At 39.7% G+C, this 25030-nt stretch overlaps 1 protein-coding gene across 2 annotated transcripts in view; it reads left to right on the forward strand.

Annotated features, from left to right (window-relative positions):
- The window catches only part of SCAPER (S-phase cyclin A associated protein in the ER), a 130413-nt gene that overhangs the window by 42010 nt on the left and 63373 nt on the right, over positions 1-25030 (forward strand). For both annotated transcript variants that reach the window (XM_088172345.1, XM_014879164.2), the window contains exons 21-23: positions 11851-11987; positions 15090-15155; positions 23374-23500. In XM_088172345.1, the coding sequence (XP_088028471.1) occupies positions 11851-11987; positions 15090-15155; positions 23374-23500 (330 nt within the window). The remainder of the gene's footprint in view (positions 1-11850; positions 11988-15089; positions 15156-23373; positions 23501-25030) is intronic.

Below are 25030 nucleotides of genomic sequence, written 5' to 3' on the forward strand. Positions count from 1 at the left end.
AATCTGTTTCCAGCCAAGCTGATTCAGATGACGCTGTCCAGTAGTTCTGATTATTTTACTTTTCTTCACAGTTCTTTTACTATTTTTATTTACTGAAATATTCTCTTTGTTTTCAGCTCCTTACATCTGTTTGTAACATGTTTTCCTTTTTAAACTTTGAAGGGCTAGGTCTCTGAAGTACTGAAATCCACAGAGGTGATTATCAGTAGAAAAGCAGGAAAAAGATAACTGGAGAGGCACAGTAGTCTGGAGGAAGAAATGCTTGTGGAGCTGCACCTTTCTGCCCCTTCTCAGATGTCATGAAACTACATAAACTGGGTTCTCAGTTTCTTTTTTCCTTTTGGACAGTGGTTAGTGGGAGTTGTGTGGTTTTGGATTTGCATTTTAGGTGCCAGGCTTACCATGTGAGAAATCTCCATACTGCACCTGTTTGCCTGGAAATAGCAGCTGTGAGATTTCCCAGAATCTGTCCCGTTGTGGGCACTCCCAGGTACTGATTGACATTTTCTTGGATCTCTCTGGCCTTTACTGGTACACTGGTGACTGAAGTGTGGTTCTTGCTGGGCAGCTGGCTCAGAGGTGTCTGGAGGAAAATTGTGAACTGGATTTCTTGGTGGCTGGGCATTACAGGCTCCCCACATCTAATCTGATAGCTGAACAATTCCAGTTCTTGGATAATGGGAACCAGGAACTGGTTTCAGCAGCGTTTGCACCCAGCTGCTGAAAGAGAAGTTCCACTAGAGGGCACAAAGATCCTGATTTTTGTGCCTAAATCCAGGGCTTCTCAGCAAAACATTTTGATGAGAACATAAGACCTAGATGAAGGTTAAATGTATGTATTTCTTGAATAATGCTTAGTGCAGGAGATCAAGGAGATAACAATTTTAACTGAATGAACAGCTGGAGAGTTACTATAGCAGATTCCCATATCCTTAGTCAAGGTGGTGCACAGTATTTGGCACACTGGCAATGTATGGATGCTTCCATTGTTAGGTATTTTGTATATATTTATGGCTATATTTCAGTCAGTCCAAGTATAAAATTCTGAGATATGTTTTCATAACCTGACATTTTCTAGGTCTGAGGCTTTCTCTGCTTTCTATTGCTTCTTTTTTTCTTTTCAAAGAGCAGTAGTAAGACACATTGTAGATGTGGGCACTGTGAAGTAGGAAAGCAGTTTTACTAACCAGAGCAATCTGCTTTGTGGATCCCTTTATTCAGCATGCCTAGTTAATGCCAACCTCACAGCTGAAGCATTCAGTAATGTCTCGAGTTTTGAAATACTTGTGAAAAAAATTCCCAAGTGTTATGCAGAAGTGTACCCAGGGAAGCTTTGTAATAGTCATAATTACTTAGTTACCACTATTTTCAATTTTTCAGTCAATGAAGGTAACTCTAGTGAGAACACACTTGTGCTACTTAAAGTTATTACTTGTCATCTGTGATGTCTTTAGATTATATATGTCTTGTCTGTGACCCTTCTTTTTTGACATAAAAGATTTTATTTATATCACCTTTGACCTAATAAAATTTCACCTTTAACCTTGTGCACTTGACACCTCAGATAACTTACTCTTGATCTTTGACTCGTTTTGTGTTCAGCTTGTTCAGTATATTAGGTAGCTGCCTGGAAAGAAAGCTTTTATAAAATTCTAATCTGATCATAGACTTTCTTTACTATTACTTGAGCAATCACAGGATTTGAAATACTTCAGTTTGTCCATATTGGTACCTCAGATTTAGGTAAATGATTATATAATTTCTCTTCACACAGTAAGGATTTTTCTTGGTTGATTTGACTGTGAGCAAAAAGTTAAAAACTTCATAACGGTCGTGGATACTGATTCCTCTGGGCTAGGTGGGTGGTAGGAGTTGATCTTGCCAGAAATAAAAAGCTGATGTATTCTAGGGATTTTCTCTTTGCTGTAGTGTCTATGAATTCTGTAATTTTAGAGACATTTTCAGAGGTAAAAGCAGACTTCGTGTTGGAGCAATGTCCCACTGGCTTGGCATTAAGTGCTTATTGTGCTTAATTCCAGCATGTCTGGTGCAGGAGCTGACAGCTGGGATTAGACCATCAGGAAGGTGAATTCATTTGTGAATTCAACACAAATTGATGTGATGTGAATCACACAAAGGAAATAGTTTTGCTATGAATGAAGATACAAAAATGAAAAAGCATGAAGTTCTTCCTCAGGTTGTGTGGCAGCTTCATTGCACTTGGGGCTTTATTTAGTCTCCAGGTGAAACAGTTGTAGCTTTCTCTTACAGCAAAGAGCTCTTGCTTTTCTAGCAGTGGTTATCCTGTAAAAGCAAATTAAGTTCTGTTCACATTGGTTACTTCCTTTGTAACTTTGCTTTTGTCTGGCCTCTTATGGATACATTCACTCACCTAGGTGGTGAAACTTGCAGCAGGCTAAAATTCATCTTCAGTGTATTTCTGCAGCTTTCAGTGCTCCCACTGCCCCACACCATTTCAGCATTATGTCCAGTGCAGTAAGAGCATCCTGCCTGCATTATCTGTGTGCTCAAGTGCCTGGCTGCTCCCATCAAAGCCTCAGCTTTGCCTGCTCTTGCACTGCCATTTTCTGTGCTATTGATTTCCCGTCCCCTCTCTCAACATCCACCTTGCTTTTAGTTCAGCAAAAGATGTAAACAGTGTAAGCAATTTGCTTTCATTGACTTCACTGGAATCAATTAGTATGTTGGTAGTCCTGACTAATTGCTTTGCTGAATTAAATAAAGCCTGTGTGACACAAAGGCCTCACTGAAAAGGTGCCTGCAAAAGCCATAGGACAACACCTGGTGATTTCATTAGGCTGGGGAGTCTCTGCAAGGACCTTGTAGAGGTTTTCTCCCACTTGTAGCTCCTACAGATTCACTTTTATGCCCCTCTGCTTTCCCTTTTGTCTTTGCCTTTCTTGTCTCTCCTGGTTTGTTTGGAGAAATACACCCAAGAGCTCCCTTTGAACCATTGTCCCAGCTCACTCTGCATCTCCTGGTGTTTAAATGCCATGGTTTAAAGGGACTTTCAGAATATAAATCATGTCATTCCATGTGGTCTCTGAATGTTTCTAATAAGTGAAAAGCTCTTCTAAAAACCAGATGCAATAGATAACTTGGCAGGGCTTGGTTAATTTATATAAGGTTCATGCTACAATTTTATGTATTCCAAAGAAGGATGGAGGAATATTAATGAACTGTTGTTTGCCTATGTGAAAAATCTGCTTTTTTATCAGGAGAGAAAACTGATTCCATTGTCATTATATAAAGGCAACAAAGAACTTCTAAGAGGTGTATTTAGATCAAATGAAAACATAATCCCATGATGGAGCAGAGAGGTGATTGTTGTCTGAAGACTGACAGCGTTAAAATGTGAGGATTTATAGAAAGACCTGGTTGGGTGAGCCCACCCACGTTCCTTTAGAAAAAGCTGCTGTGGAGTGTGGCTGCCCAGCTGGGCACTGGGAGCCTGTCCTGGCCCAGCTCTGATTTCCAGAGCTGCCCCAGGTCCAGGCAGGGAGTGCTGGGAGCTGGGCTGGTACCTGTGCTGTGCCAGCCAGGTGAGCTGTACAGCCACCACAGACAGCCAGAGCTCGTGTTCTCTGCACTTGGAAGTTCTAAAAGATTTGTAGATTTTTTTATTCTGAAAGAAATCGAGCTGTTTTCCTAGAGGTGTGTGCTGCTTCCATTATTTCTTGCAGAGGAAATTACTGAGGGGAAAAGATGTGGGAATAGTTTAATGTCTGACCCTTGCTGCTCTTCACCTGTATTTACAAGGAGCTTTCTTGTCTAGGCACATGGTGGTGCCAGGATTTTGCTAATTATTATTTTTTTGAATAACTGTGTTTTCATTACAATTCAATTATAACTATTGTTTTATTGCTTTAGGCTTTGCAGTATTGAAAAAATGCTTTTGCTTTCCTTTCTGAATCAGAGTGTTTGCAAATTTTTGCATTTAAATGAATAATGGTGATTTATGAACTCCTTTGGTAGCCTGTCTAAAAGATATAATTAAGCAAAATGAAAAATGATACTAAGCATTGTCACATTTTTAGCTTCAGAGAGGAGTTTGAAGTGTTTATACCGGTGGGTATGTGGCTTTTAAAAATCATTATACACAATTAATTATTCTTCTTCTGATTCTGGAATATTAATATGTATGTTACATGCTTACTTGTCTTCATAGAATCAGACAGGTTTGGGGTGGCAGGGACCTTAGAGCTCCTCCATGCCTGGGCAGGGACACCTTCCACCCTCCCAGGGTGCCCCAAGCCCTGTCCAGCCTGGCCTGGCACGTCCATGGGCAGCCCCAGCTCTGCCCAGTGTGTCCAGCCTTGCTCTGTCCCTGGTGTGTGCCCTTCATCTCCCCTGCCATTGCTGCACTGTGACCCTGAGCCAGCTCTGCTGGTGCTGCAGCCATTTCTGGGCAAATGCTGCTGCATGAGTTCTGCTCATATGTAGAACAATATTCCTGTTTGCTTTATCCATACACTTCACAGGAAATTCATTTTCTTTCTTGGCATCTGATTCTAGTTCTCCAACAGTAGCCCATTTTTCTTCTCTGTTGTTGGGAAACAATCTGTAAATCACTTGCAAACAAGGTCTCCCCATCCCAGTAAAGCCTCAGGTTCTGGTTGAGTTGGCTTTACTAATTTTTTTTTTTTTTCCTGAGGAAGGAAGGATTTTTTTAGAGCAGAGTTGTGTGTTGCTAGAGGAGTGGAATTACACCAGGCATCTGGGGATATTTCATCCCTTGTGGATCCCTGTGGTCCTTTCAGCCCAGGAGCTCTGGCCATGTCATTCTGCTGTGAATGCTTCTGTCCTAGAAGACATTGTCATGAACAATCATAAAATCTAATCCATGTTGCAGCTTGCAGAAGGTCTCTCAGAACTCCATACATCAATTCTGGTTTTTTGTACTTTACTTAGCAATAGCTTCTTACCTTTAATTTATTATAAAGTGTTGTTTTTCTTGGTGAAAATGGACATGATTAATTGTTTATTGGCTGTGTCTTTAATTTTGATAGATCACTGCCAGTAGCTGCACCCTTCCTATTTTTGGCTTGGATATCTTAAATATTCACAGCCAGTAAAAAAAACCTATTGCTGGCAGGCCCAAGTGCAGTGTGATCCCCCTTTCCCTGAGCTGTCCTTGCAGCCAGATGATGATGCCAGTGCCTTCCAGCTTTCCTCCCTCATCTGCAGGGATGCTTTCCATGGCCACGGTGCAGAATTCTCATCCTCACACAAGAGACACCTTTACTTTGCCTTCTGTTCCCACATTCTGGAGTGACAAGTGGGCATGAGATTAAAAATCTGAAGAAATACTTAAAGCTCCTATTAAGAGTTTTATTTGTTATTTATCTTAGTGTCATTGAATCTATGGACAAGCAAGGTGACTGAAAGTGCAGTCACTATTAGCAGTAAAAAATAGTTTTTGGTTTGGGCATGCTAAAAAGCAGAATTAGTCCCTCATGGAAAAAAACCCTAAATCCCAGACGTCAAGAAAAACTAGTTATACAATGAAAGGTCACTCTTCAGTTTTGAATGAATTATAATTTTTTTTCAATGCTCTCAACTCATCTTCTAAAGTACAGTCTAGCACAGAAATGTGAATAATTAAAATACTGATTTTGAGAAAATAATATTTGAAAATTCATTGCATTATAACCTCTTTCTTATACATGTAGCACCTCTAGTAACACTTAATTCATATTAATTAGGAATACCTTCCTTTTTATGATTCTTCATATTTTGGAGTGGATCATCTCTTGTGGTCTTATAATAGTATTTGATCTCTTTATGATGAAGAACTAGTGATCATTTGTGTTTCAGGCTGTCATTGTTTAAAATTGAAGTGGGTTTTCGATATAACTCATAGTCTGCTTCAGCATCTGTTTTCCATATTAAATATTGTCCTAGGTTATGAAGAAAAAATAAAATAGTGAGGAGTTCTATTGAAACACGTAGTAAAATCATGAACAAATATTCCTGTGGTAACATGATTTAGAACTAAACCTCAAAAACCCCTTCAAAATTTGGCAAATATATCCCATGAGTGATTATATACATAAGAAACCATTATTCCTGACATTGGTAATAAATAGTGAAAACATTTTTAAATTATATTCTGCAGTTACAGGATATTGTTTATTTTGAAACAGGTAGAGATGTAAATCCAAAAGATTTAGGCTTCAGAATAGTTACCTATTGATTTGCTAGAATATATTCCTTATGTACCTTACCTTTGTGGAAAATCCTCAGTTTGATAATCTATTTTTTATATTGAAATGATAAATGAATGACAGCTATTATTATGTGATATAAGCTACTACAAGTTTTCAAGTATTTCTGTATAGTCTTCCTCATGTTTATATTTAATGCTGATGGGAGAGGGCAAGTAACAACAAGTGTTTGGAGGTTCTGAAGACTGAATTTGGATAAATAGCTGGAGACAGATGTTTTTCAAGTTGCCTTGGTGTGCAGAATTGGGTTAGAACACATAGGAGAATGCCTTTTCTTTCAGAACTTGGGGATTCAAGGTTGGAAAGAATACAAAAATAACAGAATAACCAGCCTTACAGTATTCTGGCATTTCAGCTTCAGTTCTGGCCAGATTCCAGAAATATAGAAGGGAATGAAAATGAAAAAATAACAGAGAAAAAAACCTATAAACTCTTGAGATTCAGCAAGGTCATTTTGGCTTAGTTTTGTTGGGTGAAAGTCCACTGGGCAGGTTTTGCCCTGCTGAGTTTAGAAATGATTCAGCTATGGAGCCCTGGGTGGCCATGGCACTGCCAGCCTTGCCCTGCCCGTGCTGGGCACAGGATCCCCCTGCACTGCCAACCCCTGATGCCCCCCTGCTTGTCTGGCTGCTGCTCCAAGGATTCCAGGGCTGTCCCTGCCTGTGCTGGGGGAGCTGTGCTGAGGAGAGCCAGGGATAACACAGGATCTGCAGCTGGGGCTGCCCTCACCACCACAGCCTGGCTCTCCTTCCCTTCTTGGCTTTGCTGCAGTATTGTCCTGCCTGTGCAGGCTTGCCCCAGGCAGAATTCATCAAAAGGCAGCACTCACTTAAAAAAAAGGAGCAGGAAATAAGTATTTCTGTTATGGTTACCTCTAATTTTAGAAGGAGGGAGTTTTGTTAGGAAGAATCCTGTTTGGCACACTTCACAATTTAATAAAGGTCCTATTAATATTTTCTGAGTAGTGAAATGAATAGTAACTTATATGTAACAGAGGGAGCCAAGAAGTGTCATAGTCAAAAAGATGGGGTAGGAACATGATTTTGCAGTTGTTTTCTGGTTTAATAGATACATATCCAAGGTTTCATCTGCCAAGGACAGATCCATGGATGCTCTTGCTGTAATTAGGACATTAAATGGGGAGAGCTGCTGAAGATTATTGGTCTTGTGAATGGCTATTGTATGAAGAGGATGTCAATTGGGAAATTTCTTGTCCAGCTGCTGTATTTTATACAGATTACTGAGGTTCAGAATCTGGTTTAAGGTATGGTTTTCCTCAGCCAAGCAGAAGTGGACCCTGCTCAGCTGTATAGCATTTCAGCACTTTGTAGCATTTGCTGCACTGTCCATGGAAAACTTTGCAATTATGTTTGTTCTAGAGTCTGAAAAAAAATTGCTTTTGTTTCAGGGGATATTGATTATAATGCTGTTACCCTTGTAGTATAAACATGTCATATAAGAAACAGAGAAAACATGGGTTATAAGAAGTGCCTAGTCAACTAAAATTATCAACTTCAAGATATGAGATTAACAGGGTAGATTTTCTGGTTCAGGCAGTTGAAGGGGACTAGGCAATAACCAGCAGGAATGTGACTTCAGGAGTGACCTTATTAGCTGTAGCTTTAATGGTTTTGGCAACTCAATTTCTCATGTAGTTTGTAGATGAGGCCCATCTGTTGTATTTGGAAAGCTTCAGGATTTTCAGTGATTTGACTAAAAGACAGAAGAGTTGAGAATGGAGGGAGAAGGAAGGAATAGCAGAGACATTTTTTGTAAATAATCTAATTTCTGTCTGCTTTGCAATGACTGCAGTTTTACACGGGCATTTAATATAAGTCTTTATCACTTTGTTTGTAAATAAAGTATTGAAACTTTTACAGAAATTGATGTCAGTTGTTCTGAAAATTACTTGAGTGTTCTATAAATTTTAGATGTCCAATAACCACATGTGTCTGTACCAAATGCCATTAAATATCACGTGGTGGATGTTTACTACCTTACTTTTACTTCATGACTTTTCCAGCTGGAGACTGAGGGTCTCCCCTTGAGGCAGGTACAGGGTACCTTGGGATTTTTACCAGTGGTCCTTAGCTTTGGAGAATGCATGGAAATAACACAGGAGGGCAGGGGTATTTCTACTCTAGTGGTCACTGAGCCATCACATGAGCAGATACAGGTGATCCTGAAGAAATCCCTGTCAGCATTCAGTTCTTGTTCCTTTATTTTGCAGCTGTACATCCCAGCACAGAACAGATTCTGCCACCTTCACAAAAGCTGAAACCTTATTTTGTGGTGTTCCTGACCTCAGCTGTGCAGCTCAGAGGATGGGTATCAAGTATGAAAAATGCTGGCAGAAATCTGATATGGAATGGCCATCATAGCTGGCTCTGGTTTAATCCTGAGATGAAAGGTGTCTGGTAGGACAGAATCAGCAAAATTAGTATATTGTACATAACCCTTTAAAACAGCTTCAGAGAAATTGCACAGCTAAAATTGATATGGCTGAAACTGAAACCACACTGAACATTTTTGATAGGGCTGAATACAGATCATAATGACAGCAGCTTCCATTAGAAAAGATGCTCTATTTAATAATGCTTTGCAATTATAATGGCCTGAATTCTCCAGAGTTCTGGTGGTATACCAATATCTGGTGATTTGGGGCCAGAATGTGCTCAGTGTAGCACAGGACCAGACCAGTGGTGACCCTTCACGTTGCCATAAGAAGAAACCCAGAATGCTCTTAGGGACAGGATAAATTAATTTAGTCTCAGAAATTATGACTGCACTTAGCATTTACTTATATAAGAATAATTTTTAAAAAGTGAAAAGCTTTCAGGAAGAAGTGTGCAGATTACCCAGTTATCCTGCATTACATTTACTAGAAATACACCCACCCCAAATTGATGAGTTTCATTCTTACTTAAATGAAAGGATGACAAAAGTTTGCTTTGAGAACCCTGCACTGGTCTCACTCCCTTTTATGCTCTGATGGTTGTTATTTTTATGGTGTGTTCACCTGCCCTATTATGTCTGTGCAGGTAAAATTGCTTATGATTTTAATTATTTAAAGGATTGGACTTCCTGTACTTCAGTGTGACTCAGTGGATTCTAAAACCTTAATTTTTCAGGTAACTGGTGGGAGCTTAAGAAAACACGGGGATAAATATTTTTCCCCTGCTCTGGAGGGTGATGTAGCAGCAACTCTCCTCAGGTGCCAATTGTCACCCAATACCAAGCTATTTGTTATTCTTGTTTCACACCTGAATGGTGTCGATCTGCCCACGGTGATAATCCCAGGCTTTGATCTGCACCTTCAGAGAGTGATTGTTTTTGTGACACGAGGTATTATTACTGTGGTCTGCCTTTAATGAGCTGTGTGGATGAAGTCTGATATTAATCCACGGTGCCCCGTGTGAAAGCTGAGAACGCTGAGAACCGTGGTGCACAGAGCTGCTCGAGTTCCTGTGAACAAATGTGTGCAGCCATCGTGGGTGCTGTCCTGGCCCCACAGCCTGGGCCACGAATGTGCCTGTTGAGCCCTGCAGCAGTCACACACAAGGTGATGACAAAAGACATGAGTGTCTGCAGGGGCTGCAAAGCTTTGTCTCCTTGCTTTGTGCCCAGCACGAGAGCGAGCCCACGGTCACAGCTGTCCTGCTATGGTGTGCTGGCTGTCCCAGAGTGCAGTGGCACTTCACTCAGTCTGCTGTCACTTTGGAGCAGTGACAGTTTGAAGATGTGTAGAACCAGAATGCCAGCTGCACTGTTGAAGGAAGATGTAGAAGTACAGTAGCAGCTCTGTTCTCAGTTTGGGGTGTTAGCAGTGAGCTGGGCTCCTGGAGCTGCTGGCCTGGGCCTTTTGGGATGTTCATCCCAAATCCCATGGAAATCACTCAGTTCTTTCTCAGTACATGTCAGTACCCTGCAGCTTGGTAGCAGAGCAGCAGTGCCATGGTCTGCTCTGAGGAAGTCCTTTCCTTTGTTAACATTGTCACACTCCAACCCACCTGTAAACTGCACTTTGAACCTAAGGATTGCATTTCTGCTTTTAAAGAGAAAATGAGTGGAAAAGGTATTTTGAAGTGGCTGTTAAGGGATACATCTCTGTGAGGAGACAAAATTGAGCTGTGGGTTCATAACCAGGACAGGGATGGTTTATTGTGCAGTGCAGCAGCTTGGTGGAGAACTCATGGCAGTGCACTCCTGCTCCAAGGGCACAGCCTCTGCAGACACCCTGAGAAGGTTTTCTCCAAAGAACTTCTTGCTAACACTAAGTGGAGACTCTGGAGGGCAGGAGAATGCCTGGAGAAGCTGTTACAATGACCTTACAATGGCTGTAGCAGTCTCTAGCAATGGGTATGGTTTGAACAGCTTGGACAGTTCATTGAGGAAAATTGTTCAGGTGTGCTGGCACTTAGCCAAGGTAGGCAGAGGAGCAAAGGGAAAGTCAACATTACCTTTAGAATTTGCTTAGAGGAGAATATTGCATTTCTTATGTCCAGTACTCAGTAGAACTAGACCTACTAATTCAGTATTCATTTTGCATTCCTATGATTTAAATTAGGTATTTCATTTGCTGTTTCCACCAGATATATATTCCTAGGTTATAGCATGCAGCACTGCTTTCCAAAAACTAAATGGTCTTTTTCCAGGAAATTTCACTGAGATTTATTTTATTTGCAACAGGCACAGTATTGAATCAATGAAAGAAAATATAGGTTGTTTTCTGGAAAATATAAATTTTTGTAAAATATACAAATGTTATCTATAAATTTTGTCTATATCTTTTATCTAAATCTTTGTCTATAAATTTTTTTAGCACTTTACCTTTTACTTTGAATTTTAAGGGTACTTACCAAAAGGAAGGAATAACCACATCTGATTGTGGTCATAATAATTTTTAAGGATAAATTACCCTAATAAGCCATGTGACCTGTACTTCATAATAAGTTTGATATTTTGTAAGAAAATAGGTACAAGCCTCAGTATTTTAAAAATTGTGAAAATACATTTTAGTAACTGACATTGAACTGGTTGTTTAACATTTCTTCAGTGGGGAACTGGAATTTTACCAATATTTTTCTTAAATACAAGTTTTTTAATGTGGGAGGAAAAGTAATAGTCCTATTAATAAATGGTAACATTGTAAGTAGTGAATAATAGAATAGTAAAACACATTTCCATATATTTTAATGAAGATTGAGACACGTTTAGATTTTGATGAGGAATTAATATAAAAACCAAAACTAACTTATTTAATGAGTTATGTAGGTAGGGCAGGTTTCTGTAGCTGCAAAAGATAGCTTGGAGCACAGGGAGGATGTCAGCTTGGAGTCCATACTTGTTAGGTAACAATTTTTTTGACTAGAAGGCACAATATTTATTGTTCTTCTTTTAATAATTTTTCTCCCTTTTTAAAAAGCACACAGCTTGTTCTGTCCAGTGTGAAATAATCTCTTTGCCAAGATTTATGTTAAAATTTGGCTTCATTTATATAACCTTCAGTTAAATATTTACCACTGGTTTTTTTCCTGGGAAGACAATCTATGATCTCCATCACATACTGTACCATTAAATATTATTTCAATACTTTCTACAGGAGCACCTGTCATTAAAGAAGTACATTGTGGACATTGTGATTGAGAGTTCTGTTCCTGTGGAACCATTAAAGGATGGAGAGGAGAAACAGAAAATTAAAAAGAAAGCCAAAAAGCTAAAGGCACGGATGAACTCCAGGTACCACAAATTTTTATTTGTATTTTTCTTCCTCCAACTTTTGTTCTAAACTTTACATTCTGTCCTCTAGTATGAGTGCAGTGGAAGGCTGAAAAAAAAGTAAAATTATTTGCTTTGAGAGTGTCTTGAAAATAACACTGATGAGCCTAATTTATGGCCACTTTCTCTGATTGAGAAAGAAAACTGAATATCGATCTGGAGCCCTTGGTTTCACCTGTTAAGAGCTTTTCTCATAATTGGATGCCAGTGCCCTGCCAAAACTGTAGCCTCTTCTAGCATACAATAGCATGTTTAAATTTGTGTAAACCATGCCTATTTTTCTTTCTAGCTATTGATTTTTAAATGAAGTATCAAAGAAAATCAATAGTAATCAACAAATAGAAGTCAGCCTGCTGTAGTGTCAAATCCCATGACTAAATTTAATAATTTTTTGTTGCCTGTCACAACAAGAAGAAAGTTAAAAATATCTTCAAGTGGAAAGTGAGTTGTCAGACGTGCCATTTGTTCTTAGTCTAAAAAGTGACGTCTGCAAATGGGTGTGAGTTCAGGACATGATTACATCCTGAGCTGGCAGTGTCACTCTTCATGCCTGAATGGTCCCCAGCTCAGCGTGCTCAGCTGAATATTGCAGCTTATTTTTGCATTTCTCTCGAAAAATACTTCTCAGCTAGGCAAGAGTCATTGTTACACGTTTTCCCTGCCTTTTGTGAAGCAAGAAGAGTTTCAAATAAGAGAGAAAAGCTCGCACGGATTTTTCGAGCTGCAGTAGAAATGAGATGTTTGATTAACTCCTAGCAGGCACATCAGTCTTGAAAAACACAACAGTCCTACAGTGTTTTACTCTTTGTGACTGCTCTCTTTGCATGAGCAGATCCACCAGCTGAATATCTCTGCTGGAACTGCATAATGTCCTTCAGGTTTGTGCTTGCTCAGGATGCAGAGTTATTCATACGACCTGTTGATTTAATGCAGTTACTGGGTCCAGTTTTAATTATTTCTCTAGGGCTGCTTCTGTTGAATTTAGTCAAAGATTTGTCAGACCTTGGAATGCAGGTTGAAGTAATAATTTATTGTTGGCACAAATAGGAGAAAAACTTTTTCAGAACATTTTGAGTTCCTATGTGTCAGACTGCTGAGTGAGTCAGCATATTCGTCATCAAAAATTGTGATTAAAACAGTAATAAAGGCCATCATTTTACAACGGTGGTGTACTAAAAAAATACAGTGAAAGTTTCAAAATCTAAGTTATATTGAGAAGACATGAAGTTCATGTTCATTGAGCTTGGTTTTACTTTTAAAGGGTGGCTAGAATTTCCAATGGCCTTGCTATCCTTGAAGATAACTCACAGTTAAATAGAAGATTCTCTGATGTTAACACAAAATATTTATTAATAAAAATGTCCAGTAGCAACATAAAGCAGAGGTTTTTTGATGTTGCTCATTCAGAGTTTCATAGGTGTTAGCAGATGATCTACACAAGATGTTTTAGTGCCTATTTACAAGTCTTCTCTAGGAAAATAAATAGTTACAACGAATGCCCTTACACCTCAGCACTCGAAACGTCACATTCATTTCAGTTTCTAGGAAGCTGTGATATTTTAAACTGGAAAAAAATAAGAACTGCAACCAAATAGGTTCCTGTTACACTCCTGAGTTTCCAGATCTTAAATCACTCTTGCAGTATCAAAGCAATGAAGGGCAGAGGTGAATGAGGGGACAAATGGTGATCAATGGGATAGAAGATGTGTTGAGGAGTTTCGTTAGTCTTATTAATTATATTTATAACCCTAAGCCATTTAACTGGTGCTATCAGTAACAGCTGATATATAGGTAAGTAAATGATCTCAGGTTATCATGCATGTGCTGCTAGCAGGAGGATATTTGGATACTCACACAGGAGAAGCAGGGTTGCTGAAAGCTGAATGGAAGCATTAGAGCTGTGCTTAGCAGTGAGGTGGTCCAGGCTTTGCAGGGGATTTAAAACACTGCAGCCATGAGCATTTGGTAACAGGGTTCTGGGGTAATAATTCAGGTTTGACTGACTTGTCCTCACAGAAGCTGAAATGTGTTGTTTCTGGCTAAGAAGGCAAAAGGTTAATAAAGGAATCTCACCTTCATGTTTAATACTAAATTCAGCTGTGATTAATGGCTTTATTAATGACCCACAAATCAGAGCTGGTGGTGATGTAACAATATTTGTGTGGAGCATAAGTTGGAATGGTGAAGAAAACGAGAGGACAGAGTAGCTTTGGGAAACTTGAGCCATTTGGGTGAAGAAAAAACATAAAAGTTTGGTCTGTGTATCTGAGAGAAATGTATCTGCATCACTGCAGTGCCTGGATCAGTTTTGCTTTGTGTGTGTGTCAGAAATGGGTACAGGATTGTCAATGTGGGTCCTGCCTTGCTCCAGGAAGGACTCGTGGTTTGCACCTGTTGGCACAGGCTGGCTGCACTGAAAACAAGCAGTGGAAAAAAGTCCTGTCTCCCTCTTCCTGCTTTTTGGCATATGGCCAGTGCAAACAAGACTTTTAAGGGACTAAAGAGGTCGTGTTTCTGTTTGCAGCAGTAAAGGAGTCATTGGTGGAGGTGTTTCTGTGCTGTTTGCCTAACATTCATTATGTTACACTACAGTCAATAGTTACATTAAAAAATGCTCCTGTACCTGCAAATACAATCAATTATTTGTAATCTCTGTGATGTACTAATCTGGTCTGCACTATGTGTCTAAGTCATTAATATTTTATAGAATAATATTACTTATGTATTTTTATCATAATATTATATAGCATTATATCACTAATCATTTTATAATAGGCAGTAGATTACTACAGTTGTATGTATCACTTGTGAAATCTTCTACCATTTGAAAAGTCAACTTAAATACACTTTTTGTGTACTGATGCTATTCTAAAGCAGTCATGTTAATCATAAATTGTTAATGGTCAATGGCCAGTAGGATTATGGATTATGGCAGGGCAGCATTGACAGAAATGCTGTGCTTTACTGTGAAGTGGAAAACCCCAAAGGTTTGAACTCCCTTGCTCTCTTACATCCTGTACACTTTAGACAATAGTCAATAATAATGAATATTTTCTCCTCCAGGGCAAAGGAATATGAGAGCTTGATGGAAGCAAAAAATGCTGTGTCTGATTCCCCATTTAAAGCCAAGTAAGCATTTATCTCTCTATATTTTAGACATAACCTTTTTTCCCCTGTCTGTCATAGAAGTGCCCCTGAAATTTCTGGTGGAGCAGGTGTGGAAGGTTTCCCCTCAATATGGGGCATGTGGCCATCCTGACTTACCTTTTGTACCAGACACTGATGTGTATCAGAGGTATAAACTTCAATAAATGCAGGTTTTTTCTGAAGACACTGTAAATCTTAACCTGTGTAAGTTGCAATAATAAAGAGAATATATATTTATCTTTTTCTTACCTGCAAACAAGAAGGTTCCAGACTTAGATTTCAAGACTGATGGGTGAAAATTCAGCACTGGAATTCTGGGATTGGAAATCTTATGCTTGACCTCCATTTGGTCAGAAACAAGGGTTCTTGTAGAAACACAGATGCTTTAATGCCCTGGTGTCTTAGACTGACACTGAGCTTTTTAAAGAATAGACTTTTTTATTGTCAAGGGCAAGGCACAGATGAAAACAGCTGGATGGTGAGATTAAAACAAGGTCTGTGATCACTGACAAATTCCTTCTGCTTAGTTTGAAAGTGAAAATTGCTCAGCTTTTATTTTCTGAGTCCATTGAAAGCACTTGGGAAAAGATGCAAAACATTTGGATTTCCAAAATGATTTTGATAAGGTCTATTACCTAAGATCTTAAAAGGAACTATACAGCTGTAGTTTAAGTGGAAAACAGTGAAGAAATTGAAAAGAAGTGGAATTTCATTGGTCCTTGGCAGAACAGGGAGGTTACCAGTAGAGTTCTGCAGTGCTGTGATGGTCAACATGTTCTCAAATGGCCAGCAGTGAGGGGACAGTGTGATGTTCATGCAGGGATTCAGGACAGTAGGGACAAGAACTGGTGCTGAATGATAATTTTGAAGGCAGTGAGTGAGCAGGCAGTAAAATGGCAGGTGAAATCCAGTGTATTCTGTGTGCTGCCCAATGGAGGGGGAAGACAGAACTCAGTTTTATCTTCACATAAAAAGTGTGGGCCTTGCATTTGCAGATGGGATAGGTAGTTCCTGGGAAATATCAGCTCAGTACTCAGCAGCTCCTAAAAATCCTTTGTTAAAATTACTTAGAAATAAGGGACAACAGAACAAAGAATGTCATCAGGTACAAATACCAGGTCATTTACATCTTTTGAATAGGATGTGGAATTCTAGCTCCTTGTCTCTGAACAGATAAACTACAATTGCTAAAGGTTCAGAGATAGCAGAAAGGGAAATTTGTCATGATTTCAGGTATATCTTATGTATCAGGAAATAAGTGAACTAGTACTACTCCTGGAGGAAAATGTGATAATGGGAAGATGATCTTGTGGGGTTATGTTGTAGAGCTCTCCAGTGTCACAAATGGCATGGAAAAGATGGATGGGGATTGCTTGCTGTCCTTGATAGCAGAATGAGGGAGCACAGGGGAGAGCTGGAGCCGGGTCCTGGAGAAACCAAACCCAAAGTCCTTCATGCAGCATGCAGGGAGATGTGGGGAATGCCAGGATCCACACAGGTGCTCACTGACAGCTCACCTGCATTCCTGCAGCTCTAGGAAAGCACCAAGAGGCTCCTAAGCCAGAAGTGGGGAAACAAACAGATTAGTGAAGAGGATTATGCAGCCTGGCCTGCTCTTAGTGTTGCTGACACATCCATTCCCAGTGGGCAGATGGTGTGTGTGCCTCACTGCTAGCTGCTTTTAGGGGCTCTGTAGCATCAGTCAGGGGGCTGTGGGCTCTCAGGGGCTGGAGTCAAAAATCCTCATCCTAAAATTGCAACAGCTTTCCAGACTGGGGATATTGTCTCCAGACTGAGGTAGTGACCTGTACCAGATCCTGTATGTTTTGTGGTTGTTCCCATCACCCATAAGCTGCTGAGGAGGGTGGCACTTTGTCCCAGCTGCTGGTGGTTAAGCAGTTCAGATCCTTGCACTTACAGCTCTTTGATGTACATACAACTAGTCTGTATGCAAGTATCTTTTACATAGGCTTTTCAAAAGCTTGGAAACTGCTGCTGGATCTTAGATGTATTTTAAAATAATAAAAATCCATCACTGAGGTTTGCCATAAGAAAATGACCCATCTCCAGCAGATGGCACACCTGCATAAACACATGGGAAGGAGTTGGCTTCATTTTGTGGTCATCAGCACTTCCATTTGCAAGATTAATTTCATGGTATATTGAGACTTCTAGTTTGTAGCTTTTCTGTTTTGCTTTTCTTTGCTGCTAGAAAATAAAAAATTAAGTTCTAGTCATCAGAAAGTAGAAGTGCATGCATTTGACTCTGAAGATACTAATGAGCTCTAGTGTCTCATTATTAAATTCTGAGATTATCAGTGATGGAACTTGGTCACTTCTGTCTCAAATGTAGCACGAGAGAAACTCAGATGTTAGGTTTTTTTTTTAATGTTTTCAAATCTTTAGACTGATCCTGAATTTATAGTTTTCATTTCTCTTTATGTAATTAAGTGCTCATTTGCTCTCAGGCAGAATCTTCTGTTCCATCTGCTTCTTTAGTTTCTTCCTTTATTGCCTCCTTTAGGGCTGTACCCTTTTAGGTGTGAATAGTGATGGCCACTGTGTAGCTCACTTCCATCACAGATCTGGGAGGTCTCTTTGCAGTCTTCATGTAGAAACCTAGAGATCTATCAGCTGCTTAAAACTAAATTTTTGAAATATACTTTCAAGTACCATAGTTGTTGTTATTTCCTAAATTACACAATTCTTTACCTGCTATGAGGACTTAAATATTTGTGATCTTCTTTGAAATCAAGGGGTAAAAATGGAAACTCAAGTCTGAACTGGCTTTTTAAGTAGAGGAGTGTCTATGAGTCAACCAGAAGCCCATTTATTTCTGTTAAAATGTGTTTACTTTGCACAATACATATTACAAAATGGAAGAAGAATAGGGAAGTATTCTCTCTTTCTGTAAGAGAAAGGATGAGAGAGCAAGAAATTTTATGAGGCAAGAGTTTTAGCTCAGACTGTACCTGTTTACATGGTACAACCTAGTCTTAATATAGAGAAAAATAATTGGAAAACCCAGAACTAAGGACAGGACCCTGCTTAAGCAGGAAGGGGAGCCAGCACAAAGAAATAAACAGTAGTGGGTGTGCAGCATTATTACCTTGGGAAGCTGTGCAAGCACTGGGATTCTGGGCTGGGAGGACAAACTGCTGCAGCTGGGAGTCTGCACAGCTCTCAGGACACCTGCACAGACACTGAGACAAGTCCCATCACACAGCAAAGGGGCTACAACTCCTCCAGAGTGCTAAATGCAGGCTTGGGGTCAAAACAAATGTCAAGACTTTGTCTTTCCCAAGGGAAGGTTTGATGTACTCAGACTGGAGTGGAAGTATACCAGTGAAGAGGAAATAGCTTCTGACTTAGTGGGCTGTGGAGCTTGAAAATGGAGAAGTTCCTTTTAAAATTCTATTTAAAATAGGACACAATTGGTAGGTTTATTTATTTCCTTAAGAGAAGCAATGTGTTTTAGAATTAAATCAAGATATCTTTATTTTAGGCTTCCTTGCTTATGCCACATTTCTTTATCCACTTCTCTACCCCCAAACTGAGAGTGTCTTCACAGACAACCAGAACCATTTATGGAATGCAACTTCTTATCTGATTTTAGTTCTTAGTCATGTTGTCAGTTGTTACAGAAGAAAGACAGAAACCAGAGTTAGTCTTTGGCAGGTAAAAGGCCTTTTTAGATCACCTTTAAGATTAGGCCACTTTAATATTATGAGACCACTGATTTCCTGATGCAACTGATAGACTGTTTCAGTGGTTCTTATTAGCTGAGGGTTTGCAGATTTATAAAACCTTTTACACTAAGGAAGCACTGATCCAAGTGCTCTCTAAGCTCTACACTGGTACTACACTAAGAGCAATGAGCAGACAGGCTTTTCTCTGCTGTGCTGGACAGTGTGCATCCCCTTTTCAGTGGCACAGCACTGATTCATGTGACACTGTAAATGGCTCTGAGGAGTTCTTTCTTAGAAGTGACTTCTGAAAGATGGCTGAGACAGTTGGGGTTTTTAGTATCTGTTTAAAAAAAAAGAAATCATGTGCATTAGGAATTCCAAATATTGCCTTGTTTGGTAGGTATTTTGGTCTCTGAACTATTTCATGTGCCTAGAGGGGCATTCAAGGAAAGGACTGTGGGCATTGTCACCCAGAGCAGCCAGGTGTTGCTCCCTGCCTTTCTCAAGTGCATTGGCTGGTTGGTCCCTGGTGGCACTTAGGTCATTTTGCCAGTGCTGGTGGACTCTTGGTGGGTTTGTAGTATTAATTCATATTTTCTGGGAACTGATCTGAGTCATTATTTAGTGTCCAGTGTACTAGGATAACATGGCAAAAGGTATGTCAGAGCACATTTTGAAAAGGGAAGGAACACATTTTCACAAAGTTAGAGGCTTATTTACATCTATTTACTGTCTTCTAATGCAGGGGGAGGCCATGTATTTCAGTGTTAAATATCCAAGTAGTAAAGTATAATTGTCATCCTTCAATACAACAGGGAAACTAAAGTAATGAAAGATTGCCTTGTGCCTGAAGGGAATTAGCAGGTTTGCAAGAGGAAAAGTTAATCCCTTGGTCTAATATTTTATCTAGTCTCTCCTCACATAACAAGGAATTGTTTTAATGTATTCTTTTTATTTACCTCTTTTTTTTTTAACTGTGAAGGGATACTTCAGATAGTATGGAAATTGGAACCACTGTTCTCCTGGAAACAGACTGCAGCACAAAAAGAAGAGGTAGAAAAAGAAATATTATTTCCTGTAAGAGTCTGCTGCAGAGGATATGAGAATGTAGTGTGAGGTTTGTTCTTTCAGAAGCCCAAAGCTAAATGTCTGTACTGATACAGTCTTTTTTTCATTATGATATATCAGTGTATTCACAGGATAAACTCATCTTGGAGATTTTCCTGCAGTGGTAGGCTTAGAGTACAGTTAGGCCAGTTATAAGATATTTTACCAAACTACTGATTACTGAGGAAAAAAAAACAGACACTCTCTGAAACTAGAAGTACTTGTACAAAATTTCATTTCCAAAATGTTGTGGAAACTGTAGAAGAGCCAGTGCGTAAATAAAATAAAATTCAGGTAAACTTTAAAACAAGATAAATACCAGGAATTTGATTGGGCAGGCAATGGATTTCCTCTTCAGAGAAAGGCTAAAATATTCTAATGGGAATGCAAAGAAATATATTCAGAAAATAGAAATTCTAGGAGTTGTTCACCATGTTTCAGATTTCCATTTCAAGGTGTCTGGAGCTGCAGCTGGTTTGTGTCTGGCAGTGTTGGGGGCAGTGTCCAGCTGTGGGACACAGCTGGCACCCTGCAGAAGCCAGAGGGTGCCCTGTGTGCCAGACATGGATTGAAGAGCAGGGGTGCACTGGGGTGCACAGGGGTGGCACTGGGGACATGGGGAACAGGCAGGGGTGGCACTGGGGACATGGATTGTAGGGCAGGGATGGCACTGGGGACACGGGGAAGGGGCATGGGTGGCACTAGTGACACTGGGAACAGGCAGGGATGGCACTGGGGACATGAGGAATGTGGCATCTGGTTAAATCTACAACCTGGGTACATTGATTCTTCTATTTCAAGGCTTTTTGGCTTTTTCTGGAGAGGAAATATGGCCTAGAAATATTGACAGATCTTTTTCCTTTGGCCCATAAAATACATTAAACCTGCTAAAAATACTTAGCCCATGTTAGAAACCTTTGATGTGAATATCCCTTGTTTTCCCATCTGCATTGCAAAAAGATCAGATACTGAATTTGTATTTGCTGAACACACAATTTATTGGTTTACATTATGGGAATGTTCCAAGACAAATCAGGCCCTTATGTCCTTCTGATATTTCTTCTGCATTCTGAATTATCCATTTGTGAGGAGTACTAAAACCTTAATAAGTGAGATGTAAATAAGGGAAAAAAACATTAACTTTCCCTTTTATCCTGCACAGTAAAGTTTCAGTCATTTATCATTCCTGTATAGCTTAGTAAGCATTGGAGGAGTGAAAATTGGGGTAAAGAAGGAAGACGAATTAATTGTCTTGAAATGTTTGGACTTGGATTCAATGATATTTCCAGAGTGCCTTGATCAGGTGTGGATGCCATGTCCCAGTAATCCCCAGTGCATACCAAGAGTGTGCCAGGAGTCCAGTGTGTACAAAGAGCTCTCTTTTTCCAAATCCATTCATAGCAATGGCAAATTCTGCATCCAAGCACAAGTCCTCTTGCATAGACTTCTACTCCTTTGAAACAGTCCAAAAATTATTCTTATTTCTTTGACACGGCCAAGAAGTCAGTCTGAAGGATATTTAAATAATTTCTTCAAGGTTCACTGGGTGGGGGGAGGCAGTTTTTATTTCCCCTCTCTTCCCCATGTGATCACACAGCATCCCTTGACTGGTTTTGGCAGCAGACTCACCCTGCAGCAGGATATGAGGATGTGAGAGGTAATTCTTTAATGTGGCAGAATTGGAAATTCATTCTTTCAGGTTCTTACTCTGTGATGCTGAACACACGCTTAGGAAGTTTGAATTTTGGTAAAAGTGTCCAGAAAGACTTTTAGAAGGAATGGAAAGCTGGAAGCTTTTCCTGGGGAGTTAGTACTGTCCAGGTTGTTTTGAAAGTGAGGACAGAAACTGAACGTGATGTTTAAGTTGTGGAGCATCTTAACAGACTGAAGAGAAAGACTCTTGTGTGAGCTGTGTCTGCTGAAGGCTCAGGGTAGTGTAATTATGTTCTCTCTCAGTCCTTGTGAGCAGTGTTTTCATAAACCTTACACATTTTGTATGCTGATGCCTGATGGAGATTAGGGAAGTGCCTTTCTTCAGCCTCTGTGGTTAATCCTGGTGGAATTCCTTTCCTGTGATGTTAAATGAAGCAAATGGAAACCTGTCTTGCTGTCTTTTGTCAGATGAAGTTACAATATAGGGTGGTGGGCTTTATATATGCTTTAATCATGGGATTTGGGTAGATATACCAAAGAAATGAAGTATTTTTTGCTTAATGTGCTAGGATATTGCCAAGGCAATAGCCATTCTAAATCCCACTCTGTGAGAATACTCTGCTTGTGGACTGCAGCAGTTCCACTTCTCATTGGTGCTATGGTCTTTTGATTTACTGTCCAAGTCCTGCAGTTATTTGGGCTTTGGCTTTTAATTTTGTTTCCCATTTTAGCTTGTGGCTTATGGAGATAGACAGAGGTTTCCTCCAACCTCATTTTCCACAGAGGAAATAGCAGTGCAAAAAAATCTCATCAGGATATAATCTCGTTTTATTTTTCTTGTCATAGAAAAATCCTGGTTGTATATTAGTAGGCTCAGCTGACCAGATGATAAGAAGTCCAAGACTCAGAATTCTACAAATCATTTTTATTTGTACTTCAAGAACATATATGTATCTTCAGCTTGTCTTGAAAGCTATTAATGAAGCTCCCAATTTTTTCAAAGAGAAGACACAGAGTACCTGTTGTCTCTTGATTCAGTGGAAACTCTCTATTTTTCCCCAAATCAATATTCTGATATTGAGGATTATAAACTCGGAGTGTGTTTTGACTGCTGTATTTTGGACCTGAGGGTGAGAGAATTGTGCCCTGCACTGTGTATTTCCCCTCATGGCCAGCAGGAGAGCACAGGTGAAGAGCCCAGGTGCAGGTGTGAAAATTGAATTGAAACCAAACCCATGTATGTGTGTGCATTGCTCCCACCTCTGCATTTTGGCTTCATTACTGATCCTTGTTAATCAAATGCCCTTTCTGAGTAGGCTGCAAAGCCACTGCTCTTCTCTTCTTCAAATAACCCTGAAGAGCCATTTCTTTTATGATGCCTATAAGAAATCAGCCAAGTGGTCCTGCTGTTCCATTTCCCTTACTCATCTTAAATAGGGTGAAACCATTTGAAAATGAGGATGGCAGGATAAACTGGGGAAGGGGAGTAGGGAAACAACAGAAACAAATGGAGCTCCTAAAGTGCCTTTATGGCTGTACTGTTCACTCTGTGCTGTTTCCTGGAAAAGTAGAGAGTGAAATGTCACTCCAAGCTGACTAGGATGTTTGGCATCCTGTTCAGAATAGATGATATTAATATTTAACATAGATTTTCATGATTCTTTCACTGTAACCAGAGGTTCATTACAAAGGTGGAGGTTAAGAAGGGAGTTGTGGCTTTAACTGCTCTTTGGTTTTGTTTTCTGTTGAAGGTTACAGCGATTAGCTAAAGACCTTGTGAAGCACCTCCAAATGCAGGATAGCTGTTCCCTGGGCAACAACAAAGTCCCTGGTCTGGACAGGACTTTAGGAGAGATCTCTCGGATTCTGGAAAAAGAGGTATTGTGACATGATTGACCTAGGAATTGTTTTGCCCTCAAGTATGATCAGTTTGGATCTGGGAATGTTTCATGTGAGATATTGAAGAATAAATGACCTCCATGTAACAAGCAGTGTCTGCCATTACACTTCTCACTTTTTTCCTCTGTATTTTCATGAGGGTTGTGTTCAGTCATTTCAGTCATCTAGTTTGTAGTGCTTACCCACAAACAGCTTTTACAATAAAGGGCCAAAAAACTGGCAGAAAACAGAGGAAAGAACTGGATCCAGGTTTGCTGGAGCACCAGAGTTCAACAAGGTCAGTGTGTTTTTGCTGGAGGAGGAAGGTATGATGTGCATGTATGTGGGATATTTCTAGGTTTTTAACTTTTTTACAGTGATATGGTTGTAGAGCATGTTTTGCTTTATGGTAAATGTTGGATTTTTTTTTTTTAATAGCACTGCCTTTGCATCTTTTGTCCTATTTCCTCATGGTCAGTCAGTGCTTTGTGACTTGTAATGTGGTTTTTTGCTCCATTAGGGCCATGATATTTGAGTTTTCATCTGGAACATTATGTTCTGTTCTCCCTTCAACCACTTGAAAATACTTCAGTTTCTTATCTATAATCAAGACATAATTAAAATTAGTTCTGGAAGAAACCAAATTAATGAAATCTGAGGAGGGGTTGCATCACTGTGGCTCAGAGTGGATGTTTGTGAAAATGAGAGCTCTGCTTGATGCTTTTCACAGCTTAGTCAATGTGAAGAACACAATTGGTAGTGGCACATGCTTTTAAACACTACAGGCTCCTCATGTGTGTTCTTCTGGTTTCTTGGAGCTGCTCATCAAGCTTGATAGTGTGTTTGAACGAGTGGTGGCATTTTCAAATTCTGCAGTGTTTCCATTAATTATTGAAAAATTCATTTTTTATTGATTTCAAAATACAGAAATCATGTTGTTGCATGACTACTATGAAAAAATGAATCTGTTTGGAAGTTACCTAAATAATCCTTGGAAAGTCTTTGGAATGTGGAGTTGTATCCAGCCTTTTACTAATAGTCATCTGCTGAGATTGTTTAAAATGAGATGTGAATTGCAGCTAAGTGTTACTCATTCATTGTTTACGTGGTGTTGTTGAGACTGCAGTGGGGAATTAAAAACTAAATTTGATGGGTTATTTTGTTGTTAATTTGGGGCTTTACCCCCAAAACATTACTGAAGCACTGGAGAAGTGTTTTTCTCTCTGGGTGTGCTGATCAATAAGGTCAGGAAGCATTGCTGTCAGGAGCTGCTGCTGTGTTTACAGCACGGATCATACATGGCCATTTGCAGCAGGGGATGGGAATTCTCTTGTTAACCTGGAGTGAGAAATCAGCAGACACATCTTACATGTCAGTGGGCACTGAAAAGAGCCCTGATGGTGTCACTCATGGGCTGAGAGGAGGAGACTAACACTGTTAATTGAATTTCCCTGGAGAGCATAAAAATATAACCTAATGTGGGGGGAGGAAGGGGGAGTGGGAACCACACAAGCTGTCAGTGTGTGTGAG

The sequence above is a fragment of the Sturnus vulgaris genome, chromosome 13 (assembly GCF_052056855.1).
Source record: "Sturnus vulgaris isolate bStuVul1 chromosome 13, bStuVul1.hap1, whole genome shotgun sequence".
Taxonomy (NCBI): domain Eukaryota; kingdom Metazoa; phylum Chordata; class Aves; order Passeriformes; family Sturnidae; genus Sturnus; species Sturnus vulgaris.